At 41.7% G+C, this 23,792-nt stretch overlaps 1 protein-coding gene across 6 annotated transcripts in view; it reads left to right on the forward strand.

Moving 5' to 3' along the window:
• AFF2 (AF4/FMR2 family member 2) overlaps positions 1–18,069 on the forward strand; it is a 559,096-nt gene extending 541,027 nt beyond the window's left edge. For all 6 annotated transcript variants that reach the window (XM_031945005.1, XM_031945002.1, XM_023506974.2 and 3 more), the window contains 2 exons: positions 3,037–3,224; positions 9,486–18,069. In XM_031945005.1, coding sequence (XP_031800865.1) covers positions 3,037–3,224; positions 9,486–9,607 — 310 coding nt within the window. In that variant the 3' untranslated portion in view covers positions 9,608–18,069. The remainder of the gene's footprint in view (positions 1–3,036; positions 3,225–9,485) is intronic.
• The last annotated feature ends 5,723 nt before the right edge of the window (positions 18,070–23,792 follow it).

Here is a 23,792-nt window from a genome sequence, read left to right on the forward strand (position 1 = left end):
GAAGAAGAAGAGAAAAGGGCACAGCTAATGGCCAAGAAAAGGGAAAGCTCCCTGAGGCCTGGTGCTAAGCTCACTGTCAGGTCCCGTGGCCTTAGTTTTTGGCACACGTGAGGCATTCAGTCACTGTTTGCTACAATCAAATGAAAATGATCCACTTGTCCTTCATCTCTGACACAGATGTGAAAGTAAATTAAATTATATGGAAAACACTTCAGAAAGGAAAAGTACCCTTCGAAGTACAAGCCACTATTGTCAGTGGCTTTTCACACTTTCCTAGTTCAAGTATAACTGATCCTCTTTTTCATTAAATACTCAGACAAGATACTACAGGTGCAGACATAATTTCCTTAACGTCATTTCCATACTCATAATGAAGGAAAAGCATCATTTTTAAAAAAAGCAATAACTTATCACATCTGAATGGCTGAATCAAGATCTGTTCTGAGAATGATACAAAAAGTAGATAAAATATTCTCCTTTGGAGTTCAGAAGATAAAAATGGCAAAACCTAGGGAAACCTATTCTATGCACACAAACACAGAATGAACAGGGTCACACAAGTAGCTCTTAAGAAAGAAGAGCATTTTTAAAATTCAAAGATGAAAGAGTAAATACATACTTGAGCTTGTCAAATCAAATTCAAAAGGGGCCTGCAAACAGTTTTGTTTTGTTTTAAGAAAACAACTTCTTTATAAAGAAAGCCTACTCACGTAGATCCTAAAGCTTTTGACTGATGGGATGAAAAATAACCTGTGTAGGTCAATTGTTGCAGACTCCTTGCCTCCAAGCAAGACTGAATTTCAATCATTCTAGCCATCCAGGCTTGACTCCACAAAGAAAGGGACTTTAGCTCCCCTTAGCAGCAATTCCACTGTTTTTACCATCTTTCTCGTCAGGGAGATTTTCCTTATATTGGTCCTGGAGGCTGAGTACATCGAGAAGAACAAGTTACTAAAATTTGGCTAACAGCCAGCATTAAAAAGTGGGAAGCGACAGGAACACTTAGAGAACCAAAAGGAGTATATCATGGAAGTGAGAGACAGAGAGAAAAACAGAGAGAGAACATTATCACAAAGAAGGAGAGGGAAGGAAGGAGGGAGGGAGGGAGGGAGGGAAGGAAGGAAGGAAGGAAGGAAGGAAGGAAGGAAGGAAGGAAGGAAGGAAGGAAGGAAGGAAGGAAGGAAGGAAGGAGGGGAGGAAAAATGGAATAGAGAGAGAAAGAGAAGAAAGAGAGAAAGGAAAGAAAGAAGAGAGAGAGAAAAAAAAAGACAGATTAGACAGACACACTACTCCTAACAAGGATTTCTCTTCTCTCACACTGGTTTCTTAAGTGAGTTTTCTGGGATCAGCCAATATATTTGCCTATGCAAGCAGTTTGAAGGAAACTGAAGAATTTACCAACCTTGATTGTGTATTTAGAAATCTATTTTTTAAAAAAATAGTTTTTTATTACAAGACATATGCATGGGTAATTGGAAATCTACTTCTAAAGAGAATGGCCTTGAATGGTTTTTCTGCCACATGAATCTAAACTATATGAAGAGACATCACCACAGCTGACCCCCATACAGTGGGCAGCAAGCAGATGATTCCTAATTGCTAGTGTTCCAATGCAAAGAAAATCAATATCAGAACATTAGTCCTACACTAAGTAGATAACTCAACACCGTCATTTTTCTATAAACAACACGCAGATGAACTGTCAGCAGTTAACAGCAGATGTCCAGAGTAGGCCTTCAAGAACCCTAGTGAGACATTAATGGGCCTACTTGGCCTCCAGTTTCTAACACCGTTCCACAGGGAGCTTTTAAGAGTTGAACTTTGTTTACTGTGGTGACGGGATTTGAAACAACCCGTGTCTTTGTGGTTTCCACAAAACACTGTACCAATAATGGACTGGCAAGTGTTTACTTACTGCCAATCACTGCTTCTGGTAGCAAGTAGGAAAATCATTAAAGACCAGGAGAGATTTGTGATATTTGTTCCCTAAACATCAATATATCCAGGTATACATAAAAAAACCATATAGATATTTAGAACTCCAAAATGAGGCCACAAAGCCACAAAACAAACTACCAGTCTAGCATAGTACTCTGCATATAGCCAGGCACTGTGGCCAAAGAAGAGAGCGGGGTTCACTTCTGAATGTTCAAAATCCAGGGGGAAACATGTGATGAGGGCCAGACAACTGGCCTTTACTCAAAGGCAAAAGTGTTAAATTCAGCCACAAGCACAAATTCCCAGGTGTGGCTGAACCGGATTAAAACGTAATTGGGAAATGTTGAACAAAATAAATAAAAATACTACACAGATAAGGTTCGTTTGTGATTTTCTAGGTTGGCATGCAGCCTGCAGAAATCCGTTTCTATCCCAATTTGACCCCACCTGCTCTAGGGTCCCCAATTTAGAGGGAATTGGCAGTATTTCTAATTCAATGGGACACCTGGAGGAGCCCTTCCCAGCAGATTGGTGTTGGTTCCCTCTGCGTATGTTGGTGTTCCAGGCCTACTGTCTACCCTGCAGCTGAGGGTGCTTACTTCTGGCACACCGACTCCTAGTTCAGGCTCTGCACCTCAATTCTACCACACGTGGGGTTGGTGAAATCCCATCCTCCCTAGATGTTACGATGAATACAATACACCAGAGCCTCAGTGTGAAACAGTTAGGGGACTTGTCTCAGATATACCCAACTTGAGGTAATTCTTTATGAAGCCAAATAGCATTTGAATTTTGGGGGCACTTGTGGGGAGAGGAAATGAACCTATAATTTCATCAGTGTACTGGACAGACAGTGGCAGTGGTAAGGTCCCAAAGTCCACAAGAAAATTCTGCCTCCAAGATGTCATCTTTGTTCTCCAACATCTACATCACTATGACTTAAGGTTTTTGGCTTTTAAATGAATTTGTATTTTATTAGTCAAAAAGTATCTATGAGTTTGAAAAAATGGTTTTAAAAGAAGAAAACCTTCTGCAATCATTGACAGATGAAAGGAGATCATGTGGCCAGGAGAATCAAACTCTTGTTCCTTTCCCCAGGAGCACAGACGCACCATCCCCTTTGTCTCTCAGCCCTTCATCATCAAGTGCTTTACCATCCCTGGGACCTATTGTCATTCCTCATCGAATCCACCACATGGCAGCCAGCCACGTCAACATCACTAACAACGTGCTTCGTGGCTACGAACACTGGGACATGGCTGACAGACTGACCAGAGAGAACAGAGGTAACGATTTGACCACTCTCTCCAAAAAGGGTTTGAAAGGAGTTGTATTCTGCCTGGGGGGAGGAAGATGGGAAAGAGAACAGTGTTCACTCAATAGCTCTTTGGTAATATGTTTGGATATGTTGGGGAGGGGGTAGGTGAGTGATGAGGAAGGAGACTGATGGAACTTAATGGGAACACGTGTGTAAATCATTACTGCAGAACTTCACTCTATTATATGTGTTATAATAAAGACTGAGACAGAGGAACAAGGGCAGCAGGGCAGAATGATTAGCAAATTAATTAGGGCTTCACAAAATTCTATTATTTTTTCTCATTTGAACTAAGGTGCTTCTACCTTCTTTGGAGTCATTAGTGTCTGTCAGTAATGAAAAGCCATCTTGCATTTCAGAGCACGGCTCTAATTCCATCAGTATTTCCATGTGATGACAGCGGTTGTGAACTGTTAGGGTCTTCCCGAAGTAATTACCTAGCAGCTTTCACAATACAAATGTAAAAAGGACCCCGAGCCCTGCATTTTGCTTCCCCGGCTTGAGGAATTCTAGCATTCCCCTTTAAAAATGACTTTTGCCAAGCATCAAGAAACCCCAGGCAAAAATAAAGCCGCCTTTCCCCCATGCTAATCTGTTGTCCATGTGTGTAGATGGCCCCGATATCACTGTTGGAGACCATCTGGGCTTTTTTGTTTTATGGAGACCCCATTTTGGGCTGTCAAGTTTGCAGACATGCCAGTAACTAACAGTAGTTTGAAAGAATAAAATTCCCTGGCTAAGAATCTCGAGAACATCTTCGTGGTATAACATGGTATAACAACTTCATGGTTGTACATACCTCAGGAAGACCCGTGCATGTCTTCCCTACCTACCACAGTCAATGCTTTCACAGAAACGGTGGAGAGTAAAACCATAGCAGAGGGAGCACTTAACAGCAGAGGCCCGTTCTGGGATAAAGGGGCAAGACTGAGCCATGTGACAGGGATAGGGGTTTTGTGATGACCTTAGGGTCAGATACCATTGGTCATGACAACATTGTTTAGAGTTTGCCTTTAGGCACGTGCACACACATATCTGTATAGACATAGATGTGCATTATATACTTTATACATGATCTGGTCAAGTTCTCAAGTTATTATTTGTATTGGTGCTTAGCAGCTAAAAACCAGAGCTATATGACAAAGTTTTTTTAGAAAAGATTTTGGGGCCACAGAATCCCAGATATTCAGATGTAAGGACTCATCTTGTTTAGCTGAGACTTTGATTTGTATACTTCTTCCTCTCAGTTATTCTATGAACCTCAAAGCACTTAGGAGTTTTCCAAAATTCTGGCCAGTTAATCCTCTTGTACTGTGTCAGCATAGCATTGGATTTCACTTGAACCTTCCAATGCATATGAGAATTGTTGGTGGGATATTATGTTTATATAATCCCTCTGTGGACACACCTGGAACTAACCTCCTGAAATCATTTACTTCAGTAGTAATACTAGTCCAGCTCACATTTCAACTTTAGGTCTGAAAAGCACCTATGTTTACTTAATTGATCCTCCCCACAAACCCTGGTCAAAGGTGTCATCAGTACGACGATTATCATTTCCATTTTCTTAATAAATTGAGGTCCGGTGAACTTAAATGACTTAAGTGGGTTCACACAGCTAGTAAGTGTGGGAGGTAGGATTCAAGCTATGACTTGCTGATTCCAAAGCCAACTGGCACTGTACCCACTAGACCAGAGCCTCTTAAACTTTTTCCCCACTTGTGATACCTTTTTGACCGAGGTCAAAATAGGTATACAAATCAAACATTAATAAATCGGAATAATAAATAATAATAAATCGGATAATAAATTGGAATTTGGTGACCTCCCACATTCAGTTGTGTGACCCTACATGGGGTCATAACTCAACTTTACACTAGGCCACACTTTCTCTCAAGGGGAAAAAAAAACTTTTCTCGATCCAAAAGGCACAGATAGCACTACATATAGAATCTGAGAATGCGAGACTTAAAGGGAGACAAAACGTTCGAAAGCAGTTGTATTATGAGTAGGCAGATATCTTCTTGAACCAACGTTCTCCAAAAGGAATTCTTTCTATACCAACATCAACAAGTAGGCATCTGCTTCAAGAGTTGATAAGGGAGCCCTCTCCTTGCCAGGCAGCCCAAGATGCTCTAATTGTTTCACAAGTTCTCCCGGCAACTGATCAAACTTGGCCCATTCACAACTTGTAGGTCATTGCTCTTGGCTCTGTTCTCTAGTACCCAATACAAAACTGAATCCTTCTTCTACACAGCAAAGTTTCAAATACTTGAAATTAGCTCTCATATTCCCTGAGGTTTTTTTCTTCCTCCTTTCTTTCTTCTTTCTTTTCCTTCCCATACCTTGCTCTACACACACAATTCTTGTGTCAGACACTATGCTGGTCGCCGGTGAACCAAAGACAAGTCTTTGTTCAGCAGTCACCAGATCGTAGATCTAGAAGGGGCATGGAAGCAGAATTTGAATCCAGCTCCTAATTCAGGACCAGTACCCTTCTAGCTGTTGGAGATAACACTTATGTACAACATCCACATACAGCAGATGTCTGTATGTACGTATTATATACCCAGAGAGATGTCCCGAGAGTTCAACTGAGACCTTTTTATTTTTCACCTGGCTGTCTTCTCTGACTTTTTCACCACATCCCCTTGCTTGGGCACCTCCTGCAGCTGTCCTCTCCTCCGACCTCCTATTTTAAGCTTCCTTTTGTGTCTTGTCTTCCCCCATTAAGTTGTGAGCTTCTGGAAGATATACACTGTCCTTGTTTCATACTTGTATCCCCGAAGCTTAGCACATTGCCCGGTACACATTAGATCCTTAACAAATATTCAGTGACTAACACAACATAAAGTAAAGAAATGGAAAAGGCACCTCAGGTGATGAAGCTAGTGGCTGGATCTAAGAACATTACAACTTTCTCCTTAATTTCAAGAAAGCGTATAGATAGCAAATATAATAGCAAGTGTTTATATAGCATTTTTCAAATATTATCTCATTTGATCCTCACAATATGCCGAGAGATGGTCTCGTTATGACGATTTTACAGATTGATGAGATTGAGGCAGAGATAAAGTGTATTACCCAGAGTCACATTGCCAATAAATGTCTGAAATGGAATTTGAACTTAGTTCTTCCCGAGTCCACTCTAGCCTTCTATCCACTGCACCACCCAATTGCCCCTCCTTACTTGATTGACCAGAATGCAGTCCGGAAACCTCTCCTCAGAGGAGGTACCTCTAACGAAAAGGATACAAGGATCCATTGTCAGTACGTTACAGACCGACCCACTGAGTTTGGATATGAGGCAAGGTATTAAACAATGAGCTTTACATCGGCCAGTGTTCTCTAACGTGGTGGAAGATGTCCTGTGTAAGAGTCACCAACACCAAAGAAAAAATCATTCCTTTTGATAATGAGGGTCTCCAAACGTTATTGACAGTTGACACTGTACAGATTGCATCAAAATCTAAATTTCGAACAAAGGCCCATCTTTTACCCTCAGAACTTTGCTGTACCCATGTGCAGTGCTTTCTCTGTTGATAGAGTGAGATGATGCTAATCTTGTCATTAGCACAGTTTGTCAAGGAGCTGCTCAGAATCTTGCTGGATGTTAACTCAAAATAGCGCTGGCCGTTAGCCAGTAGTGCTGAAAACGCTATTAGTCAGCTTATAATAAGCTCAAAGGGAAGAGAACCAAATTTGGCATCTGGTCCAATTCTTAGTCCTTTATGCTCAAAGTCCCTTTTTCACCACAGTCTTTTCAATCTGCCAGCAGTGAAGTATAGAGTCAGATGGATTTAGAGATGGCAGGAAATTTATAGAGCTGGAAGCTGAAATCCAGAGAGGAGAAAGAAGTTCCATGTGAAAGGCCACATGGAGCAGAAGAGGGAGGCAGACCCAGGCCTTCTCCAAATCTACTGCTTTTATTTGGATTGACTGGCATTCCGACCAGAAAAATAATCCACAGCATCGGCTTTCTGATCGTCTCGATGCAAGGAAAGGGCTTCTTGTCAGGATGAAGGCCCTCTAGATACTGCTCTGTTCCAGACTAACTCCTGATTCCCAGGACTTGGGCACCTGCTTCTTTAGCATTCCCGCCACCACTAGCTTTTTCTACCTGACATCCCTTGCCAAATATGATGTAGATTTGTGGCTTCTCCTTTTCTCAATCTCTGAAACAATCACACTTTCTTTCTATAGTTTGTCAAGGAGTTTTGACTACTGGCCACCAGGAAAAATAAAGACTTTCAAATAAAAACCCCAAAAGGTGAATGATGAGAAATCTTACAAACTTCAAGAAGCTCTAAGTCCCAGCTATTTACCAATTTAGAAAATGGCTTGGTTGGCTTCCATTAGCAAGCAATCAAGTAATTATTAAGTGTGCGTGCGTGTGTGTGTGTACATACATACGTACGTGTATGTGTCTGCCAGACAAAAATCGAACCAGTCCTCTCTAGGATCTGATTTTCCATTTGAATTAGTCATTGCCTTTCACTTTCTATATATGCCCTATCTTCCCTTTTTCTTCTCTTCTCACGTAAAGGATTGTGTTGCAACTTTCTTCACTTAAATGAAGAACTTCTGTCCCCTGAAGAACAGCTCTCTCCTCTTCTCAAATTCACTGACCCCCAAGTGCTGTCTATCACACATTTGTTACTCTCACTTGGGTTTTCCTTTTATCCATTGGTAATGAATGTACACTGTGACTCATCTCTTGGGAGTCAGCCAGCCCTAAGGCATTTTTGCTTCTCTTTTCATCCTAGGGCTATAACTCATTCATTTCCTATACCCTTGATAAGAAAATTCCAAAGACACACACACACACACACACACACACACACACACACACACACACACCTCTTTTCTCATCTGAAAGTCTTTTCAACTGCTATTTCCCCCAAGTGGGGAAACAGACCAATCCTCAATCAGGGGCAAAAGTTTTACCCATTACCCATCTACACTCATCTAAAGAAGCTATATGGCATAGTGGGTAGAGCTCTGGATTTAAGAATTTAGAAGTCCTGAATATAAACCTTGTGTGAGATACCAATCAGCTTTGTGACCATAGATGGGAGGGAGGGGGGGTGGAAGAGATAAGGATTTATTATAGCCCCTTCTCTGTGCTTCAAGCACTGTACTAAGCACTTTACAGATATCTCATTTAATCTGGGCAAGTAGCTTTTTCAGCCTCAGTTTCCTCATCTGTAAAAAGGGGGATAATTATAGCACAGGATCCTTGTGAAGATCAAATTAACTAACAGGGTACTTTGTAAACCTACTACATCTACTACACCTACACCTACATCTACTACTACTACTAATCCCACCACTACCACACCACCACTTTTACCACCAAAACCTCTAATAACATAGGTTCACAGCCCAGCTCTTCTATTTATAGGCCCTCAGTTGTCTTCTCTGTCAAATACAGAAATTGGACTAGATGCCAGGTCCTGTCCAAGTCTGAAACCCTGTGACCTTAGAAATATGTACTCCATCCTATATACAACTGATTATTTACAGCAGTGCTTTTTATAGCAGCCAAGAAATAGAAAGAAATAGAGGCCCATCCATTGAGGAATGGCTACAGAAACATCATGGTAGATAATGGAATATCACTATGTCATAAGAAACAGTGAAGATGAAAAATTCAGAGAAGCATGGGGAGACTTGCCAAACTAATGCAGAATAAAGTAAAATCAAAGTGTACTTTGTGAACACAACAATAGAAACACAAATAATGCTCTGTACACCCCTTCAAAACCCATAATTGAACACTGTAAAATGATAATGACCAAGGTTGGCCCTAAAGAAAGGATGAGAAAATCTATATCACCACTCTTTGAAGAAAGAGAACATTTGGAGACTAACTCAGTGGAAACTTAGGTTAGTTTTCCACGATTGCCTTTTTTCCCCTGTTTTATTCTTTATTACAAAGGTATGGCTTACTGGGTAGAAGAGAAGATATATTTGGAAATGTAAGGGATCTAAAAAGAAAAAATATCAATAACATTGAAAATAATTAAAGAAATGTTTGCTAAACTAAATTAGATCTGGTAAATGGACCAAGTAAGGAGCCAAGGAATTGACTTTTCTTCTCTTTAAATTTTAAGCAGTAGGGAGCGGGAAGACAGGGAAGAGCCATGTAGAACTGGCTCATCTTTGCAGAGCAAAATGTTTTCAATGCCAACGAGTGATCTTAACTAACCTGTCTTCTTGTCTCCAGAATTCTTTGCAGATTTAGATTCACTGATGGGGCCTTTGACTCAACACAGCACAATGACCAACCTGGTTCGTTACATCCGCCAAGGACTGTACTGGCTTCGCCTAGAGGCCAGCCTGTCCTAATGTCCTAACGACCGTCATCTTCATCATCCCATAGTTCTACCTCTACCAGCATACTGATGATCACTGGTGGAACTCCACTTATTTGGGAAACATTTTTTGGTTTGTGTGTTCATTTTATGCCTCTTTTGATATCTGTGGGAAGCAGGAATCAGTCAGTGTAAGTGGACATTACACCTCCAGAATAGTACACGTTTAATCACCTAGCTATTTCAGGTCATTTTAGCTCCATCTTTCCAACCATGAATCCCTTCTATGCTTTACAAAATACTACATTCCCTGCAGTCTTGCTTCATGTCCACACTGCCTAAAACTAAAAATGGAAAGAAAGCACTTTGTGAAGATGACGGATTCCTGAGAAATAAAGCATAAATGTCTTACCGATTTATAAGAAGAGAATTTTAGACACAGAGAACCTGCAGAGATTAAAATTTTATAAATCATATAGCTGTCCCCCAAATCTAAACTCATATGAGCCAGAAAAAAAAAGAAAAAAAAAAGCCTTTCACTGCTTCATTCCTAGTCAGGATTCATGGCTGAAGTTTTGTGTTTTCCATACACTTGATCTTCAGTGACAATTTTCATTGTGAAACTTCCTGGGGAGATGTCCCAATAATATCTGAGAACCACCAGTGTTAGAAAACAAAGCAACACAGCAAGGCTACTCTAAAGATGCTAACCAGCATGCTATTAGAGGCTTTGTCCCATTGTTTTTTTTGTTTTTGTCACCTGTCCTAATCTCTGCTGTCAGATTGTAATAGTAAAGAATAACAATTTTTACAAAAAAAAGATAGGATGGGAAAGAGGGTGACATTTGTTTTGAGTGGTTTGGGCAGTCTACTGGCACATTCCCTTTCCATTCTGGGACTTGACACACGTTTTAATCTTTCTCTAGACTTCCCTTGGAGAAAGGCTCTCCTTGAATACATATGTATGTATGTATGTGTGTGTGTGTATCACACACACACACACACACTTCAGTAGGAGTTGCAAAATCTAATATTACACTATAGACATGGCTACTTCAGATGGGAGCCATCTGGAGGGCCCTTGACCCAGTAATTAACCCTGATAATTCCTGCTTTAGAGCCATTCCTCATATTCTGTTGGCAGGTTGGTACTCTTTCACAAAATAGATGACAAAGTCCAAGTTTTCACTACCTAGGAGTAATACTGTACTTGGATGACCTACTGTATGCATTCTGTACTTGGCCCTGTCAGCTCTCCAAAGTCCCCATTGTCATATGGGTATTTTTGCTGATTAGCCAAACAATCAATTGGGGTCAAATCCATTCAAGCCTATACACCATCATGAAACAATTGATAGGAAATCCCAAAGAAAATTGCCAGTGATCTGAATATTCGTGGAACTGTTTTTACTTTGAAGGAAAAAAACATAGGTTGTATGGTAATACATTTTTAAAAATCCTGAAGATCTCATCACCAAACATGTCACTCAGTTTGGCCATGTTTCCCCATTAGTTCCAACTCACCATCCACACCTTTTACCATGCTTAAAATTGAATTTACGTCCAAAAATACCACAGTGGAAAATTATACTCTCCATCTCATCATACACCTATGAGACATCATCCAAACTTTAGCTCATCATATCTGCCTCTTAAGGCAAAACCCAGACTAGTCTTTAATCTGCTGTTCACTAAGTTACAGCCAGATTTTTTAAAATGTGATTGATTTTCAATCTGATCTTGCAGATTGGGGCTGAGAGGAATTAGGGAAGGCTCATTCAGAATGGTATTTTTCTGGAGGTAGGGACGCATGGGCATCTGCATCGTAAGAAAACCAACTTGCTGGTCTTGGGGGAATTCAAGTTTTCCACCCGCCAGCCCTGTGTAATGCAAGGTCATTGTCTAGACTCGGACAATCGAGCCAGACAGCTGTAATCCAAGACTACTGTGAACTCCTGAATGGAGACTTCTCAAAACTTCATCTCCACAAATACCACCACAGAGTGCCAGGGCAGTTTCTCAAGGAAACTTACATATTAGCTTCCCCTTGGCAGTTGTAGAAGGAAGATTCATCTCGGATTCCAGGATATTTTCATCTCTCCTTGACGTACAATAGGTAGGAGGCAAAGAAATCTCCTACCTGATTTTGCCACCTCCAGTGGCTAAATTTCCAGGGTCTGCCAACAGCAGCAGCAGCAGAATCTGAAAGTCTGACAGACGAGTTTAGGCTTAGCAGCCAGATCATACCTGACCGGTCCTGTGTCAAAAACAGCTTAAGGATCAACAAAACATGGAGGGTGTACCATCTGAGGGGATGACGCTTTTGATTTTGTTGTTAAGGATTCGTACCGGTTTATCGTTTGCAACATAGAGTTGTCTGTAATGTGTCTTAGGTATGGAAGCATTCTAGGGTTGGCCGTGTTGACGTGTTCAGCACATTTCCACAGCTCTAATGCTCAGGACAGAATAGAGGCGGAGGTCCCTTCTGGTGATGACGGAGAGGAGGCGTAACTCCTTAGCCGTCACTTATTTAACAACGAGGGACTGTCATGAGAGCAGCATCATGGAATCTGCTGCAACTGACAGGCATTTAGGAAAGCCAAGTACTTCCTAGGTTCCATCAATGCTAAGACAGAGAAGCCCCAACCCTCTTCTCTATGGGTACCGCCCAGCCAGAATGCAATACCCTCTTTGATAATCCAAAATACCACTTGTGGCAGTGTGAAAAGTTTCTGTTCGGCTTTGGCTTGGGTATCATTTTTATTGTTTGTTCGTGGTGTTGTCTTTTTCCCGTCTCACTGTGGTAGGGAGGATTATTTTGAAAATTATTTAGTAGTGTGATACTAAGGATAGAATTTTGCCATTAAGTATGTGGCTAGCCAGCCTGTAGACCGCTAATCATTGAACAATTTGATTGAGAAAACTGGTATTTTTTTTTTTTTCTGATCGGGTAACACCATTGCAAAGGTAGATGAGCTGTTGCTAGTGGGAAAAGATTCAAGCTTAAGGTCTCCTTTTTTCCCATCAGAGTAGAATGATACACATCTGCAGTCAGTAAGTAGATAAATTAGAGCTTTTAGTGAAATTGTGTTTTGATCATATTTTGGGACATTCTACCACCGAACCATATATATTCCATTCATTCATGTCATCTTAGTTGTTTTGAAAAGATTTTTTTATCATCTTTCCTGCCACAAATTTCTGATGTTTTATTAAGATTCTCCTTCTGGAGGTGGTTTTGGAAAGCAATTTTTCAATCATGAATGGAGTTCCCAGAATCCTAGGTACCAAATAACCAACTTCTTGACAGACAAGGGGACTACATGACCTCCAAATCAGTCATTTGCCCTCTTAGGGTCCCTTTTATCATCTGTGAAACAACAAAGGGAGTTAGATCAAGTGGTACTCTCGCTTGGGTCCCTCCTGCCTCTGTGTTTCTGGGTGAAGGAGCTGGCATTTGATGGCCCTTTTATTGAAACACTGGGTCAATACCATTTATAACCACGCACGCGCGCGCGCGCGCACACACACACACACACACACACACACACACACACCTTGCTTTGAATTATAATGAAGTTAAGCCAGTTGCTTGATGGAAGGCAACCCAAACAACTGGCTGAAGGATAGATATTTTTTGTTTGTTTCTTTTTGCACTTCAACTGCTACTACCTAACACAGCCTTATTTGCATAATTCAAATCAAATCATTTTCATTGGGATTAGTGATAGAAACAATATCTGCATATTTGACATCCCAAACCAGATAGGTGAGTAGATCAGCTAGCATCAGATATTAGTTAGAACATCTACTATTTTAGGGTAAAGAGAGAGAGAGCTGTCCACCTCCCTTTCCGTTTTCCACCTCATGAAAGTGGAGGCCCTCTTCAAATACCATCACGTTTTTCTCCGTAATCAGACAAGTAACCGAAGATTGCATTTTGTGTATATGAGGGGAACGGGGTGGGGGGAACCCTCTGAGCCAGATTGCAGTTGGGGGGAAGGGGAGATAACCCTTCTGAGCCAGATTGGGGGGGAGGGGGGAGGGAGGGTATCTTTCTGAGCCAGATTGCAGTTATAGGGATGGGCAGGGGTGGGGGGAACCTTTGTGAGCCAGACTGCAGTATTTGCCCCATTGGGATCCTGACAAGCAGGGATAATCGAAACCTTCCTACTAGGCCCATGCAAAGTCAGGGGATGCTGAACTGCATTTTTAGAATCATTATAAATAATCATTCTTGTAAGAGACTGGAGATTGTTCCATTTTATCATCTGTGTAGTGTAGAAAAGCAAATATTTGCTAAAATTCATTTAAGCTGCCAAATGCATGTTGGCTAGTAAATAGTACACGGTACCTTACCCCCCAGCCTTGGTGGAAAAGTTAGCTTTTGAATTTTTCCTTGACCTTAAGGTGGGACCTGGAAGGTAGGGGACATGGGTGGTACAATCAAGAGGCCTTTAAAAACCCCAGCCCTCTCTAAAAGACGGAAGGAAGGAAGACCCTGAAGTACAAGCGAGCTAGCGTGACTCCTTATGAAAAGCGGCTAATGAAAGTTTTCCACTTAGGAGCCCTTTCATATAGATCCTATTTCTCGTCATCCACCAGGTCTTGTATTCTTTCCTCAACAATCTGTGGTAAGCTGGAGTGGGTAGGATGGAAGGGGGAATAACGTCCCCAGAATTGGTGCCTTATTAAGAATCTCAGACTCCCTACCGATTTGGTTTTTCATTCAATTAAACCACTGGGCTGACGGGATAGGAGAAATCCCACTTCTTGCCCGCCAAGGAAACACATCATCCAATGAACAAATCCGATCACCTCTTTCAGTAATCGGTCAACTGGATCCCTTTCCACCATGCCAGGGTCACCCGAGGGCCTGCCAGAGAAGCAAGTTCCTGTCAAGTAATGGTCTAGTAAAACACTGAAACAAGCTAAGCTGACATTATTCTTCCTTCTCTCCCAGCCCGATGATTTTTCTGTAACTTCCAAATAGCGCACCCAAACTCAAGCAGCAAGGCCGGTGACTCTCCCACATGTGCGTATGGATCCAGCTCCCTATTGGAAGACTGGTTTTAAGAGGGCCAGAGGTCAGCTGAAGTTGTTGATGGTTTACCTTATAGATGACTCACTTTTTCTATATTTTCATAACTTTGGGAGTATTTTACGCTTTCTGCTTCAGTGGGGTGGACAAAACACAAGATATCTGGGCCCTAGAAGGAAAGAGGGTATGGCAAGATGGAAGAAAGCCTCCATTAGCAAACAAAGTAGACTGAGTCAAGCTCGAAAGTCACCTCACAGTCAGAATCAAAACAGGGTCAGGGGAGATGAGTGGGGAGTATCTTCTGTTTAGATTTTTTGTTGTTTTTTTTTAAAAAAAAAAAAACATCTAGAGTATCATTTCTAACTAGACATTGTAGCAGAAGCTAATATTCATTAATGTTGTTCCTCTTAATGTGGAAATTTGGTCACCCCAGAACCTTTTGTTTTTTTAATTTTGCTTTTACTTTCCTGATTTGGAAATTCAATTTCTGTATTCAAATTGCAAAAGCTGAGAAATATGTACTGCCTAGCCTACACCTTCAAGTCCAATCTTTCCTATAAGCAATTAAATTAACCATATTCGCAAGCTGTGCTAAGAAGTAATTTGTTCTTCTAGCTAACATCAAAAGAACTTAAGACTTTGTGCTATAATATTAAACACTGATCGAGAGTGATCCTCTTCTTCATTCTGACCTGTCATTCAGTCAGTTAGTAGTTTTCCAACACATACAGGGTCCTGGTGATTACAAGGCCGCAACATATGTGCACTAAGTCCTCTGCCCTTGAGGAGAGCTCACCGTCAGCGATTAATTCTGGGGATGGTGAGAAACCAAAACTTTGGGGTCCTCTGTTTCCTAAAGATTCTTCTCCAGCTCTTTTTTCTTAATGGAGTATTTCAGTGCCTGGATTTAAGTCTTTGGCATAATATCTTGCAGATGAAATCAGTCCCTCAGCAGTAGATGGATTGGCTCGCATAGACACAGCAAGCTACAAGTGTCTAAGGTCATCAAGTCCATCTTTTGTGTTTCAGAGAGAGACAGTATCAAAACGAGAGTCTTTAATCTTGCTCTTCACCTATAAATCTTACAAGTGCAATTCTTTCTAAAGATCCAAACCCCAGAGTCTTTTTTGAAGCTCCTTTCCTTCCCAGAAAAGCCCGTCCCTCTGGATATTTCCAAAAGAGAAATCTTTCAGCTCAAATCCTTCACATTTTTTTTTTTTTTTTTGGATTCTGCATTTGTTGCTTTGATTCCTGATAGTGTTCATTGGATTAGGACTTTTACAGACTGTTTGATTTAGCATCCTCCTCAGATAATATGAATATGTCACAAATGAATTTGGCAGAGATACCGTCCCTGAGATCAAAGGTTTGAGAAACCCCTTCATTTGGCAAACACGGGCTGTTTAGTGACATTTCCCCGGTGTCTGATGATATATCTCGGAAGAACTGTCGCTTTCTTTTTTCTTTTTGGACAAATGCCTAGGTAAATGTGAGTTTGTGAGTTGTATTTGTTCATGCTTCTAAGGGTAACGGGAGAATGAGAAGTAGATGTGTCCTGATTTCAAACATGCCGGTCACAGCTCCCTAAAAATTGCATCATATCACAGCATAAATGCAACTTCATTGCATTCATCCGTCCCATTTTGAGCTCCGTGGCACACTGTCTTCCCATTGTGACTTTAATATGGAGTGAGTGACGTAGCTGCTGGCCAAGAAGGCGGGATTTGTCGCTGAGCTTGAGTGTGAAGTCCAGCAGTAGCCAATTTGTTTCGATGTTTCCCTTAACCGACCTGAATCTGAATGGTAAAATTCCATTCAGGAAATCTGCCGTTTTGTTGTTGCCGTTGCTGCTGTTATTGTTTTTTGCTTGTTGGGTAGAGGAGTATTTTAGTTATAAGAAAAAAATTCCCCTAGCCCTTAATTCCTTTACGCAAGGATGTCATCTAGGGTACTCGGTGAAGCTACGTGAGACTGGCTGCTGCTGCTGCCTATCAGTGAAATACAGACACTGATCAAGTTCCAGCGTTCCCTCCTGGAGGACATCTGGGCCCTTTTGGCTATGCCCTTCCACGCCTAGGTGTTCCCCCATTGGAGGGAAGGATAGTTAGAAATTGTTTCGGACTGTATGTTTTCCTAACATACTTTATGTGCTAATGCTGTTCTACAAACTCTACTACGAGCTATTTTCTCATCACCGAGACATTTGATTCAGAGTTGCATAAGCCCCGGAGACTGTGGGGGCTCTGTCCTGCCTGGCTTCTCAATCTGGATGTTTCATTTGTAAGTCTCTCGCACTCGGAGTATTTGCTAATGTCAGCACTAGCCTGTGTATAAGGAGCAGAAGGCTAATTTCATTGTGCTAGAATGACGACAGGGCGCTGTCAGTGTTCTCTTGTTCTCACTTCTTAGCGCATTTCGGGAACCAGGCTTTTATTCAGATGATCGAGTGCCACTGAAAGTACGCATCCAGCTCCAGGGATGCAAATGGAAAAGTATCTTTCCCCATCCCTATGAGGCGAGGACCCTCACAAACAAATGCAATGCCGGGGAATCGCTCCCGTGGTATAGCAAACAACAACTTGTGTTCGGCTTGCTATTTCTATGCTATTGTCAGGCTGGATGTGTTGCTTTAATAGAACTTTCTCTTTCCCCAAACCCATTTCTTAGAAGGCTATGGACATATCACCACAGAAGGGCCAGAACCAGAAACGAAAGCCGTTTTCCTTTGGGCGCCTTTGCCTGATCGTGCAAGTCTTTCTGTCCCCTGGGGATGGCACTGGCCTTTGTGGGAGAAATGTCATTACTCCATACAAAGTTTCCAGGAAAGTGGAAAACTAGAATGCGGGGGACACAATTAGAGCATGCCAAGGGACCCCAGGCTGTGGAAAGGTGTATCATTTAACGTCACGATGTCGGAACTGGGATTGACCAGCGTCCACTATACCATCTCTAATCTATACCCTGAGTGTTGTTTGTCTCCTGGCCTGGTTACTCAAAGCAAAGCCTCATGAAGTCTCAAGGGTCTTCAGACCAAAGTAAGATCCATTTCCACGATGTCACCCCGGGTAACCATTCAAATTAGAGGATCATTTCAGAAGTTCCCTTTGAGCTTGAAATCTCATTTCAACTGAAGCCAATTTGCCTTCTGTTTTGTGCAGCTCTCCTTACAGCAATCCACAAGGTGTCTTTGTTCTTACCAAGCATGTGATTCTTGTAAAATTTTCAGTAAGTTGCGCCATTTTGTACAGGCCAGGGTAACCGTTATAATGCCAAGCAATGACTACAGTGTCGTGTAGTTCTGCCAGTCGGATTTCTTTTGTTTCCTATGGATAGAATTGTTCGTATTCTGCTTGGTTTGGGGTCTTTCTTTTCAGCTTTGTGTTTCCAGTGTGTTGCCCAGTTACACATTTTGTTTTCGTTTGATTCTGAATACAGTGATACTCTGTGTAAAAACATTTTCAATGTAGTTTGGTGATTTTTTCCACACAGCGTCTCTGTATAAATAATATTGGCTAAGCTAGTGCATTGGTTTCTCTCCTAGAGGGATTAATTATAGTGCCGGTGCATTGGATTATTTAAAAAAAAAGTTAAATAAAATTTCTATTAAAGCTTCATTTGCATTAGACCTGTAACTTGTTTTCCTTACTGATCTCTCCCTTAGAGAAGAACTGTCCCTCATTCTCATTGTTTAGGTTGTGTTATTTCAAATTTTAATCCTTTCCCCCCCCCCCCAACAGAGGTCAGACTTTTCTCTGAAACACAAAAGTCAGAGCCAGAGCCAGACCCCCTCCTCCTCCCACAGTGCCATCAACACCCTGGTATCTGCCATTTCAGCTCAGGCCAAGAAGGGGAAGGGGAAGAAGACTCACCATAAGCTCCTACTCTATTCCTTTTCCACACAGTAGAGTCTCCCTGCTAGCCACTCTTCCTCGCCCACATGTGGGAGGAGCTTAGAGGTGAGCTCCAAGTCCCGGCCTTAGATTCTTAGCAGAAATAACCGACCCTTTGCCACCACACACTTGGGTCGGGCCACATCCACACTTGGCGTAAAGAGGGGGAGATGAGTGCCCATGGGAGCACGGTCAATTCGGAGACTACTGTCGACAACACAGTACAGGTCCAGGGGGTTGAGAAAAGAATGGCAGACATTGCACAGTGGGAAAGGTGAACCATTTTCGCAGAGAGATCTTCACACCAAGAAGCAGGAATTCTAGGCTAGCTTCTAGTTATACAAGTTACCTACACCCTTTTGTTCCATCCTTTGAAAAATTCGAGCTGTCTATTTTACTGGGGTGACCCAATTCCCCATCTCTCCCTTTCTGCACCAATCCTGAAGACAAAGCACTCAGATACAGTCGGTGTGTTTGTCTACCTTCCTCCACATACCCTGGGCATCCCTCCGCAGTCTTCGGCAACAGCGTTGAGCTTCTGAGGCTACAGAGAATCATGGTAGAGAATTCCGAGTACTTTCTTTGACACAAGGAACGTGACATCATTACCACAGTTATCGCAGCTCTGGTTATGTCTTTGGGGAAAACTCTTGTAGTTCTCTGCCTCACAGGATTGGAAGGAGAAGGGCCCTACATTTTCCCAATAGTCCATGAGCATGAGTCAGAAGACTTTCCTAATGGAATTTCAAGACTTGGGAATGGGGAGCTCCCAGTGATTTTTCTGCATTTCAATAGGACACAGATGGAGGTATTTTGTTTCTGCAGGATCAAGTCAAATTTATAAAGCTTGCCTATAATACAAATCTGGGCTAGTTTCTAGAGGATTATGCATCACCACATGTTGCCCATCCTAATTTCTGGTATAATCCTTTTACATTTACATGGGGCCCAGCTCCCTTTACAATGCAGATTAACCAGAGGTCTACTGATTTCTAAAGCTCCGCAGACTACCTAAAGAGAAACCTGCCCAGCTTGCAGCTACCTTGTCTGACAAGCAAACTTGTCAGAACCATATCACCTATATTCCCTTCTTTCACCTCCCCACACTTCCTTTTTGGATAGATTTGGGGGAGTATAAGAGAGTACAGGAGGGTGGGGGGTATGTATATGTAAATATGGAAACTGCTTTAAAAAAAAACAAAAGCATTAGAAGGGCTTAGACCTGTCCTGAAAACAAACAAAAAATCCCAATATAATCCAGAGGGCAAAACATTCAGTTCTATGCCAGTTGTTCTTGATTCCAGTTTTTTCAGCATTCCAGGGCGTTTCTGATTATCTCAAGGAGTCCTCCAAGATTCTCCAAATACATCTTAATTTGCTTTACTTTGGAAAATAAACATATGTTATACTGGTTTGCTTGGGGGAGGGCAGGGGAAAAGGTGGGAAAGGAACTGCAAGTGGCTGGCCAGAGGGTGCTCTGGGACCTGGGACCTAGTGGAGGGGGAGGGGCTTTCCCCCTAGCTAGACAGCAGCGATCTAGGCAGGTGGCCAAGAAAACAGCCTCAGTCAGAGCAGCAGGCAAGAAACTGAGCTCAGGGTAAGTATCGGGCTGAGGACAGCAGCTCCTGCGGCTGTTTCCTTCCAAATGCTGTCCAAATGGTTGCGATTCAAATAGTAAAGCCCTTCTCCTCCAGAGACCAGACAGTTGTTTGGCCCAAGCACTGGCCAAATGTGGTACGTGTACATGGCAGGAAAAGCCTTGGCCTGAGAGGCATAAGGCCTGTGGGGATCCAGTCCCAGCTCGTCTTTCCCCCTTCGGGCCTCCATTTATTTACCAGGGCAGAACAGGGGACTGAGCTAACTAGAACCCGATGCCTTCCCACAACAACCCCATATACAAGACACTAAAATGGAGCTCCAGAGAAGAAGGAGGATCCTGGTTTTCCATTTACAAAAGAGCTTTAAGAAGTCTTGGTTTTAATAAGGAAATGATTCTTCTCAAGTTTTCACCAAGTTGGGATATTTTGTTCAATCTTAGGAAAAGAGCAAGAATGCTGAGAGAATTCAACACTAGGAAAACTGACAAACATCATAGTTCATATTAAGGACAAAAATTACAGTTGCGTGATTATATTACAATGTTTGATAATGCAGTCCTGGGTAACTAGATGGGGATGGCAGAGAAAACCTGAAGTACTGATAAGATTACTTCCTGATGGCACTGATGGAGATTAGCTCAGCCTTACAGTCCCACCCCCTGTGGAGGGTCTTGGGTATCCCCACCTTACTATATCCAATCAGAAAGCCAAGTATGATGTCAAATGCCCGAGATCACATTTCCCTCATAAACGGGCCCAAGGCCAACACCATCTTTGCTGAATCCCCTTTGGGTTAGCCCACCACTGTGTTCTGCCTTGTGGCGTCTTTCTTCCCAGACCCTTCCCCATGCCTCATGGTGTCTCTCTTTGTCATAGCTACCTACCTCTTTTAGGGGGCTAAAACCCTTTTAATATTTAGCCTGCAGGTCAATGGCTTGCTCCCACCACATAGAGTATGCCCTTTCTCCTAGTTAATTGTGAGTTCCACTCGAGAACTTGTCTTTTCCATTTTCTATTGTTAAAACCCCTTTCACTATCTGTTCTCCCAAATTTATTTCAGATTGACCACTTCTGGTATCTATTTTGACTCTTCTTTTTGTCCATAACCTCTTCTCATGAACAGAGATACCTTTTGGCAAGGGCAGGCCCTTGTGAATTAGTCACTTGAATAAACCCCTCATTTGGTGCCAAAGCCCAACATTTGGTGCCAGACCTCAACCTCATCTTACAAGAGATTCTACTCATTTATCTTAAAAACACTAAAAGGCCCAGGAATGAATAAAGCAGCATGAACAATCCAGAAAGAATAAGCAGTACCTGTCTGAAGGAAAGACTGAGTATTATCTTAGCAGACTCTAAAAATATCTCACTGATGCTCCACAACAGTCCTGTGAAGTAAGTTCTCTTTCTTTTAAGGGACTTAGGATTTCTTCAGCCCGGTGAACTCTGATGTAGAACTGTCCTCCACCGAGGCAGGCCGGCAACTCGTCCATACCTTAGCACCGAAAGGTTAAATGATTGCCCAAGGTTACCCAGCTAGTGGGCAAGCTATGTGGTGCAGTGGATAGAGTATCAGGCCTAGAGTCAGAAAGACGCATCTTCCTAAATTCAAATATAGCCTCAAACAGTGATCAGCTGTGTGACCCTGAGCAAGTCACTGAACCCAGTTTGCCTCAGTTTCCTCATATGTAAAATGAGCCAGAGAAGGAAACAGCAAACCATTCCAGTATCTCTACCAAAAAAAAACCTCAAATGGGGTCACGAAGAGTTGGACACGACTGAAACAACTAAACAATAGCCCAGCAAATACGTCAGTCATGTCTCCCTAAATCCAAGGCAAATGCTTTATCCATGCTATCACGCATGTCTATTCCCGTTCTTCAAGACAAACACTTTCGGATTTCATGTACAGCTATAGAACATGCTCCTACTCCCCACTTTTATACATATGTGAACACATTGCCCCCTCGTCCTACCACCACAGTCTTCAGTAATAGTCTTATTTTGGCCTGAGAGCTAAGTACTGCAAATATTCTTGTTCCCATTGTACTAATGAGAAAACCAAGGCTTAGAGATCTTAGTTGACTTGTCCAGGGTCACACAGTAAGGAAAAGTGGGAGCAGAGACTCAATGCCTGGCATTCTTTCCATTGCACCATGCTTCCTTTCGATTGCCTCATTGACCCAACCAAGCACGGTCTGAAAAGTAATCCCCGCAATGCCAGAAGGGGTTCCTCGAGCCTGGTTTGGGGCTATAGAAATGGGCAGAATCACCAATGTCCCCAGTCTCCTCACTCATAAAGAAAAAAGTATCACTAAGTTTCTGTTCTGCAAACACACTGTGGGAGGTAACAGGGGTAGAGATAAAAGTTAACTGGGTCTTGAATTCAGAAAACATACATTCTACTGGGCTGTGGCTCCCAGGAACCCTGGATAATAAGATGAACTTCATTTCTCTAAAGAAAGAACAAAACCTTTGGCAAAAATCAATAACCACTCCCCCTATGGCCAGTGCAATGTAGAGTCATCAAAAATTTTATAAAAAAGTCAATAGGGCACTGAGTCAGACTACATGCTCCATGAGGATTCCAGTAACCTTCCTCTCCCTGATCTTTGTTCTGCATTTAGTGACTATCCCAGATTAATGTCTTGATAATGGTGCCTTTTATTCTGTTTTCTCTTGATTCAACAGTCTCGTCTCTAAAGGGAGTCCCAAGTGGCATTTTGAAGTCAGTTAAAATTCATTCTTTGAAAAGGCTGATATTTGCCTTTGACAATGTAATTCAAAAAAGTTAAGAGACTTGAATTATTTCTGCTGCAGTATCTTCCAAAAATCTTGAATGATCTTTATAAATGAGTATTTTCATTCATTCATAGTTTTACTTCAACCCATGAGATAACTATCTCAAAATAATGAAGCAATATACCAAAACATGAAGTCTGTGGCCAAATTAATCCCTATGGGAAAATCTGCATCTCTAAAGATGTTCATTGATAAAAAAGAGGAATAAAAGATAAGTTAAGAGGATAATTAGGAAATAAATAGACCTCCAAGGGAACACAATAGAAATTCTGAAAGGCAAAGAGCAAAACTGAAAATAAAATGATAAAATTCATCTTTCAAAAAAGACTAATAAAATAAACAAATCAGTTCATTCCATCCCCGAAAGAAAAAAAGGAAAATCAAATGACCCAAATAAAAAATAAAACTGAGAAACTATAAAAAAAATGGTAAAAACAAAACAAAACAAAACAAAAAAACTTATTACATGCCTACAACACTAAAAATGAAGCAGATGATTTTTTTAAAAATTGAAAAATCAGAAGTAGCAAATCTAAGCCTCTCAAAGTTTAGAAAAAGAAATGGAATGAATGATAAAGTTTTAAGTCTTAAAAGAGAGGAATTGGGGCAGCTAAGTAACGCAGTGGATAGAGCACCAACCCTGAAGTCAGAAGGACCTGAGTTCAAATCTGGCCTCAGACATTTAACAATTCCTAGCTGTGTAACCCTGGGCAAGTCACTGAATCTCAATTGCCTCAGCAAGAGAGGAGGGGAGGGAAGAAGGAATGGAGGGAGGGAGGAATTGCAGGGATCAGATAAACTTACAAGAAAATTCTAGTCAATATTCAAAGAACAACTAACCTCTTATAGTATATCATTATTTGCAAAAATAGAGACAAAAGGGATCTT

The sequence above is a fragment of the Sarcophilus harrisii genome, chromosome X, assembly GCF_902635505.1.
Source record: "Sarcophilus harrisii chromosome X, mSarHar1.11, whole genome shotgun sequence".
Taxonomy (NCBI): domain Eukaryota; kingdom Metazoa; phylum Chordata; class Mammalia; order Dasyuromorphia; family Dasyuridae; genus Sarcophilus; species Sarcophilus harrisii.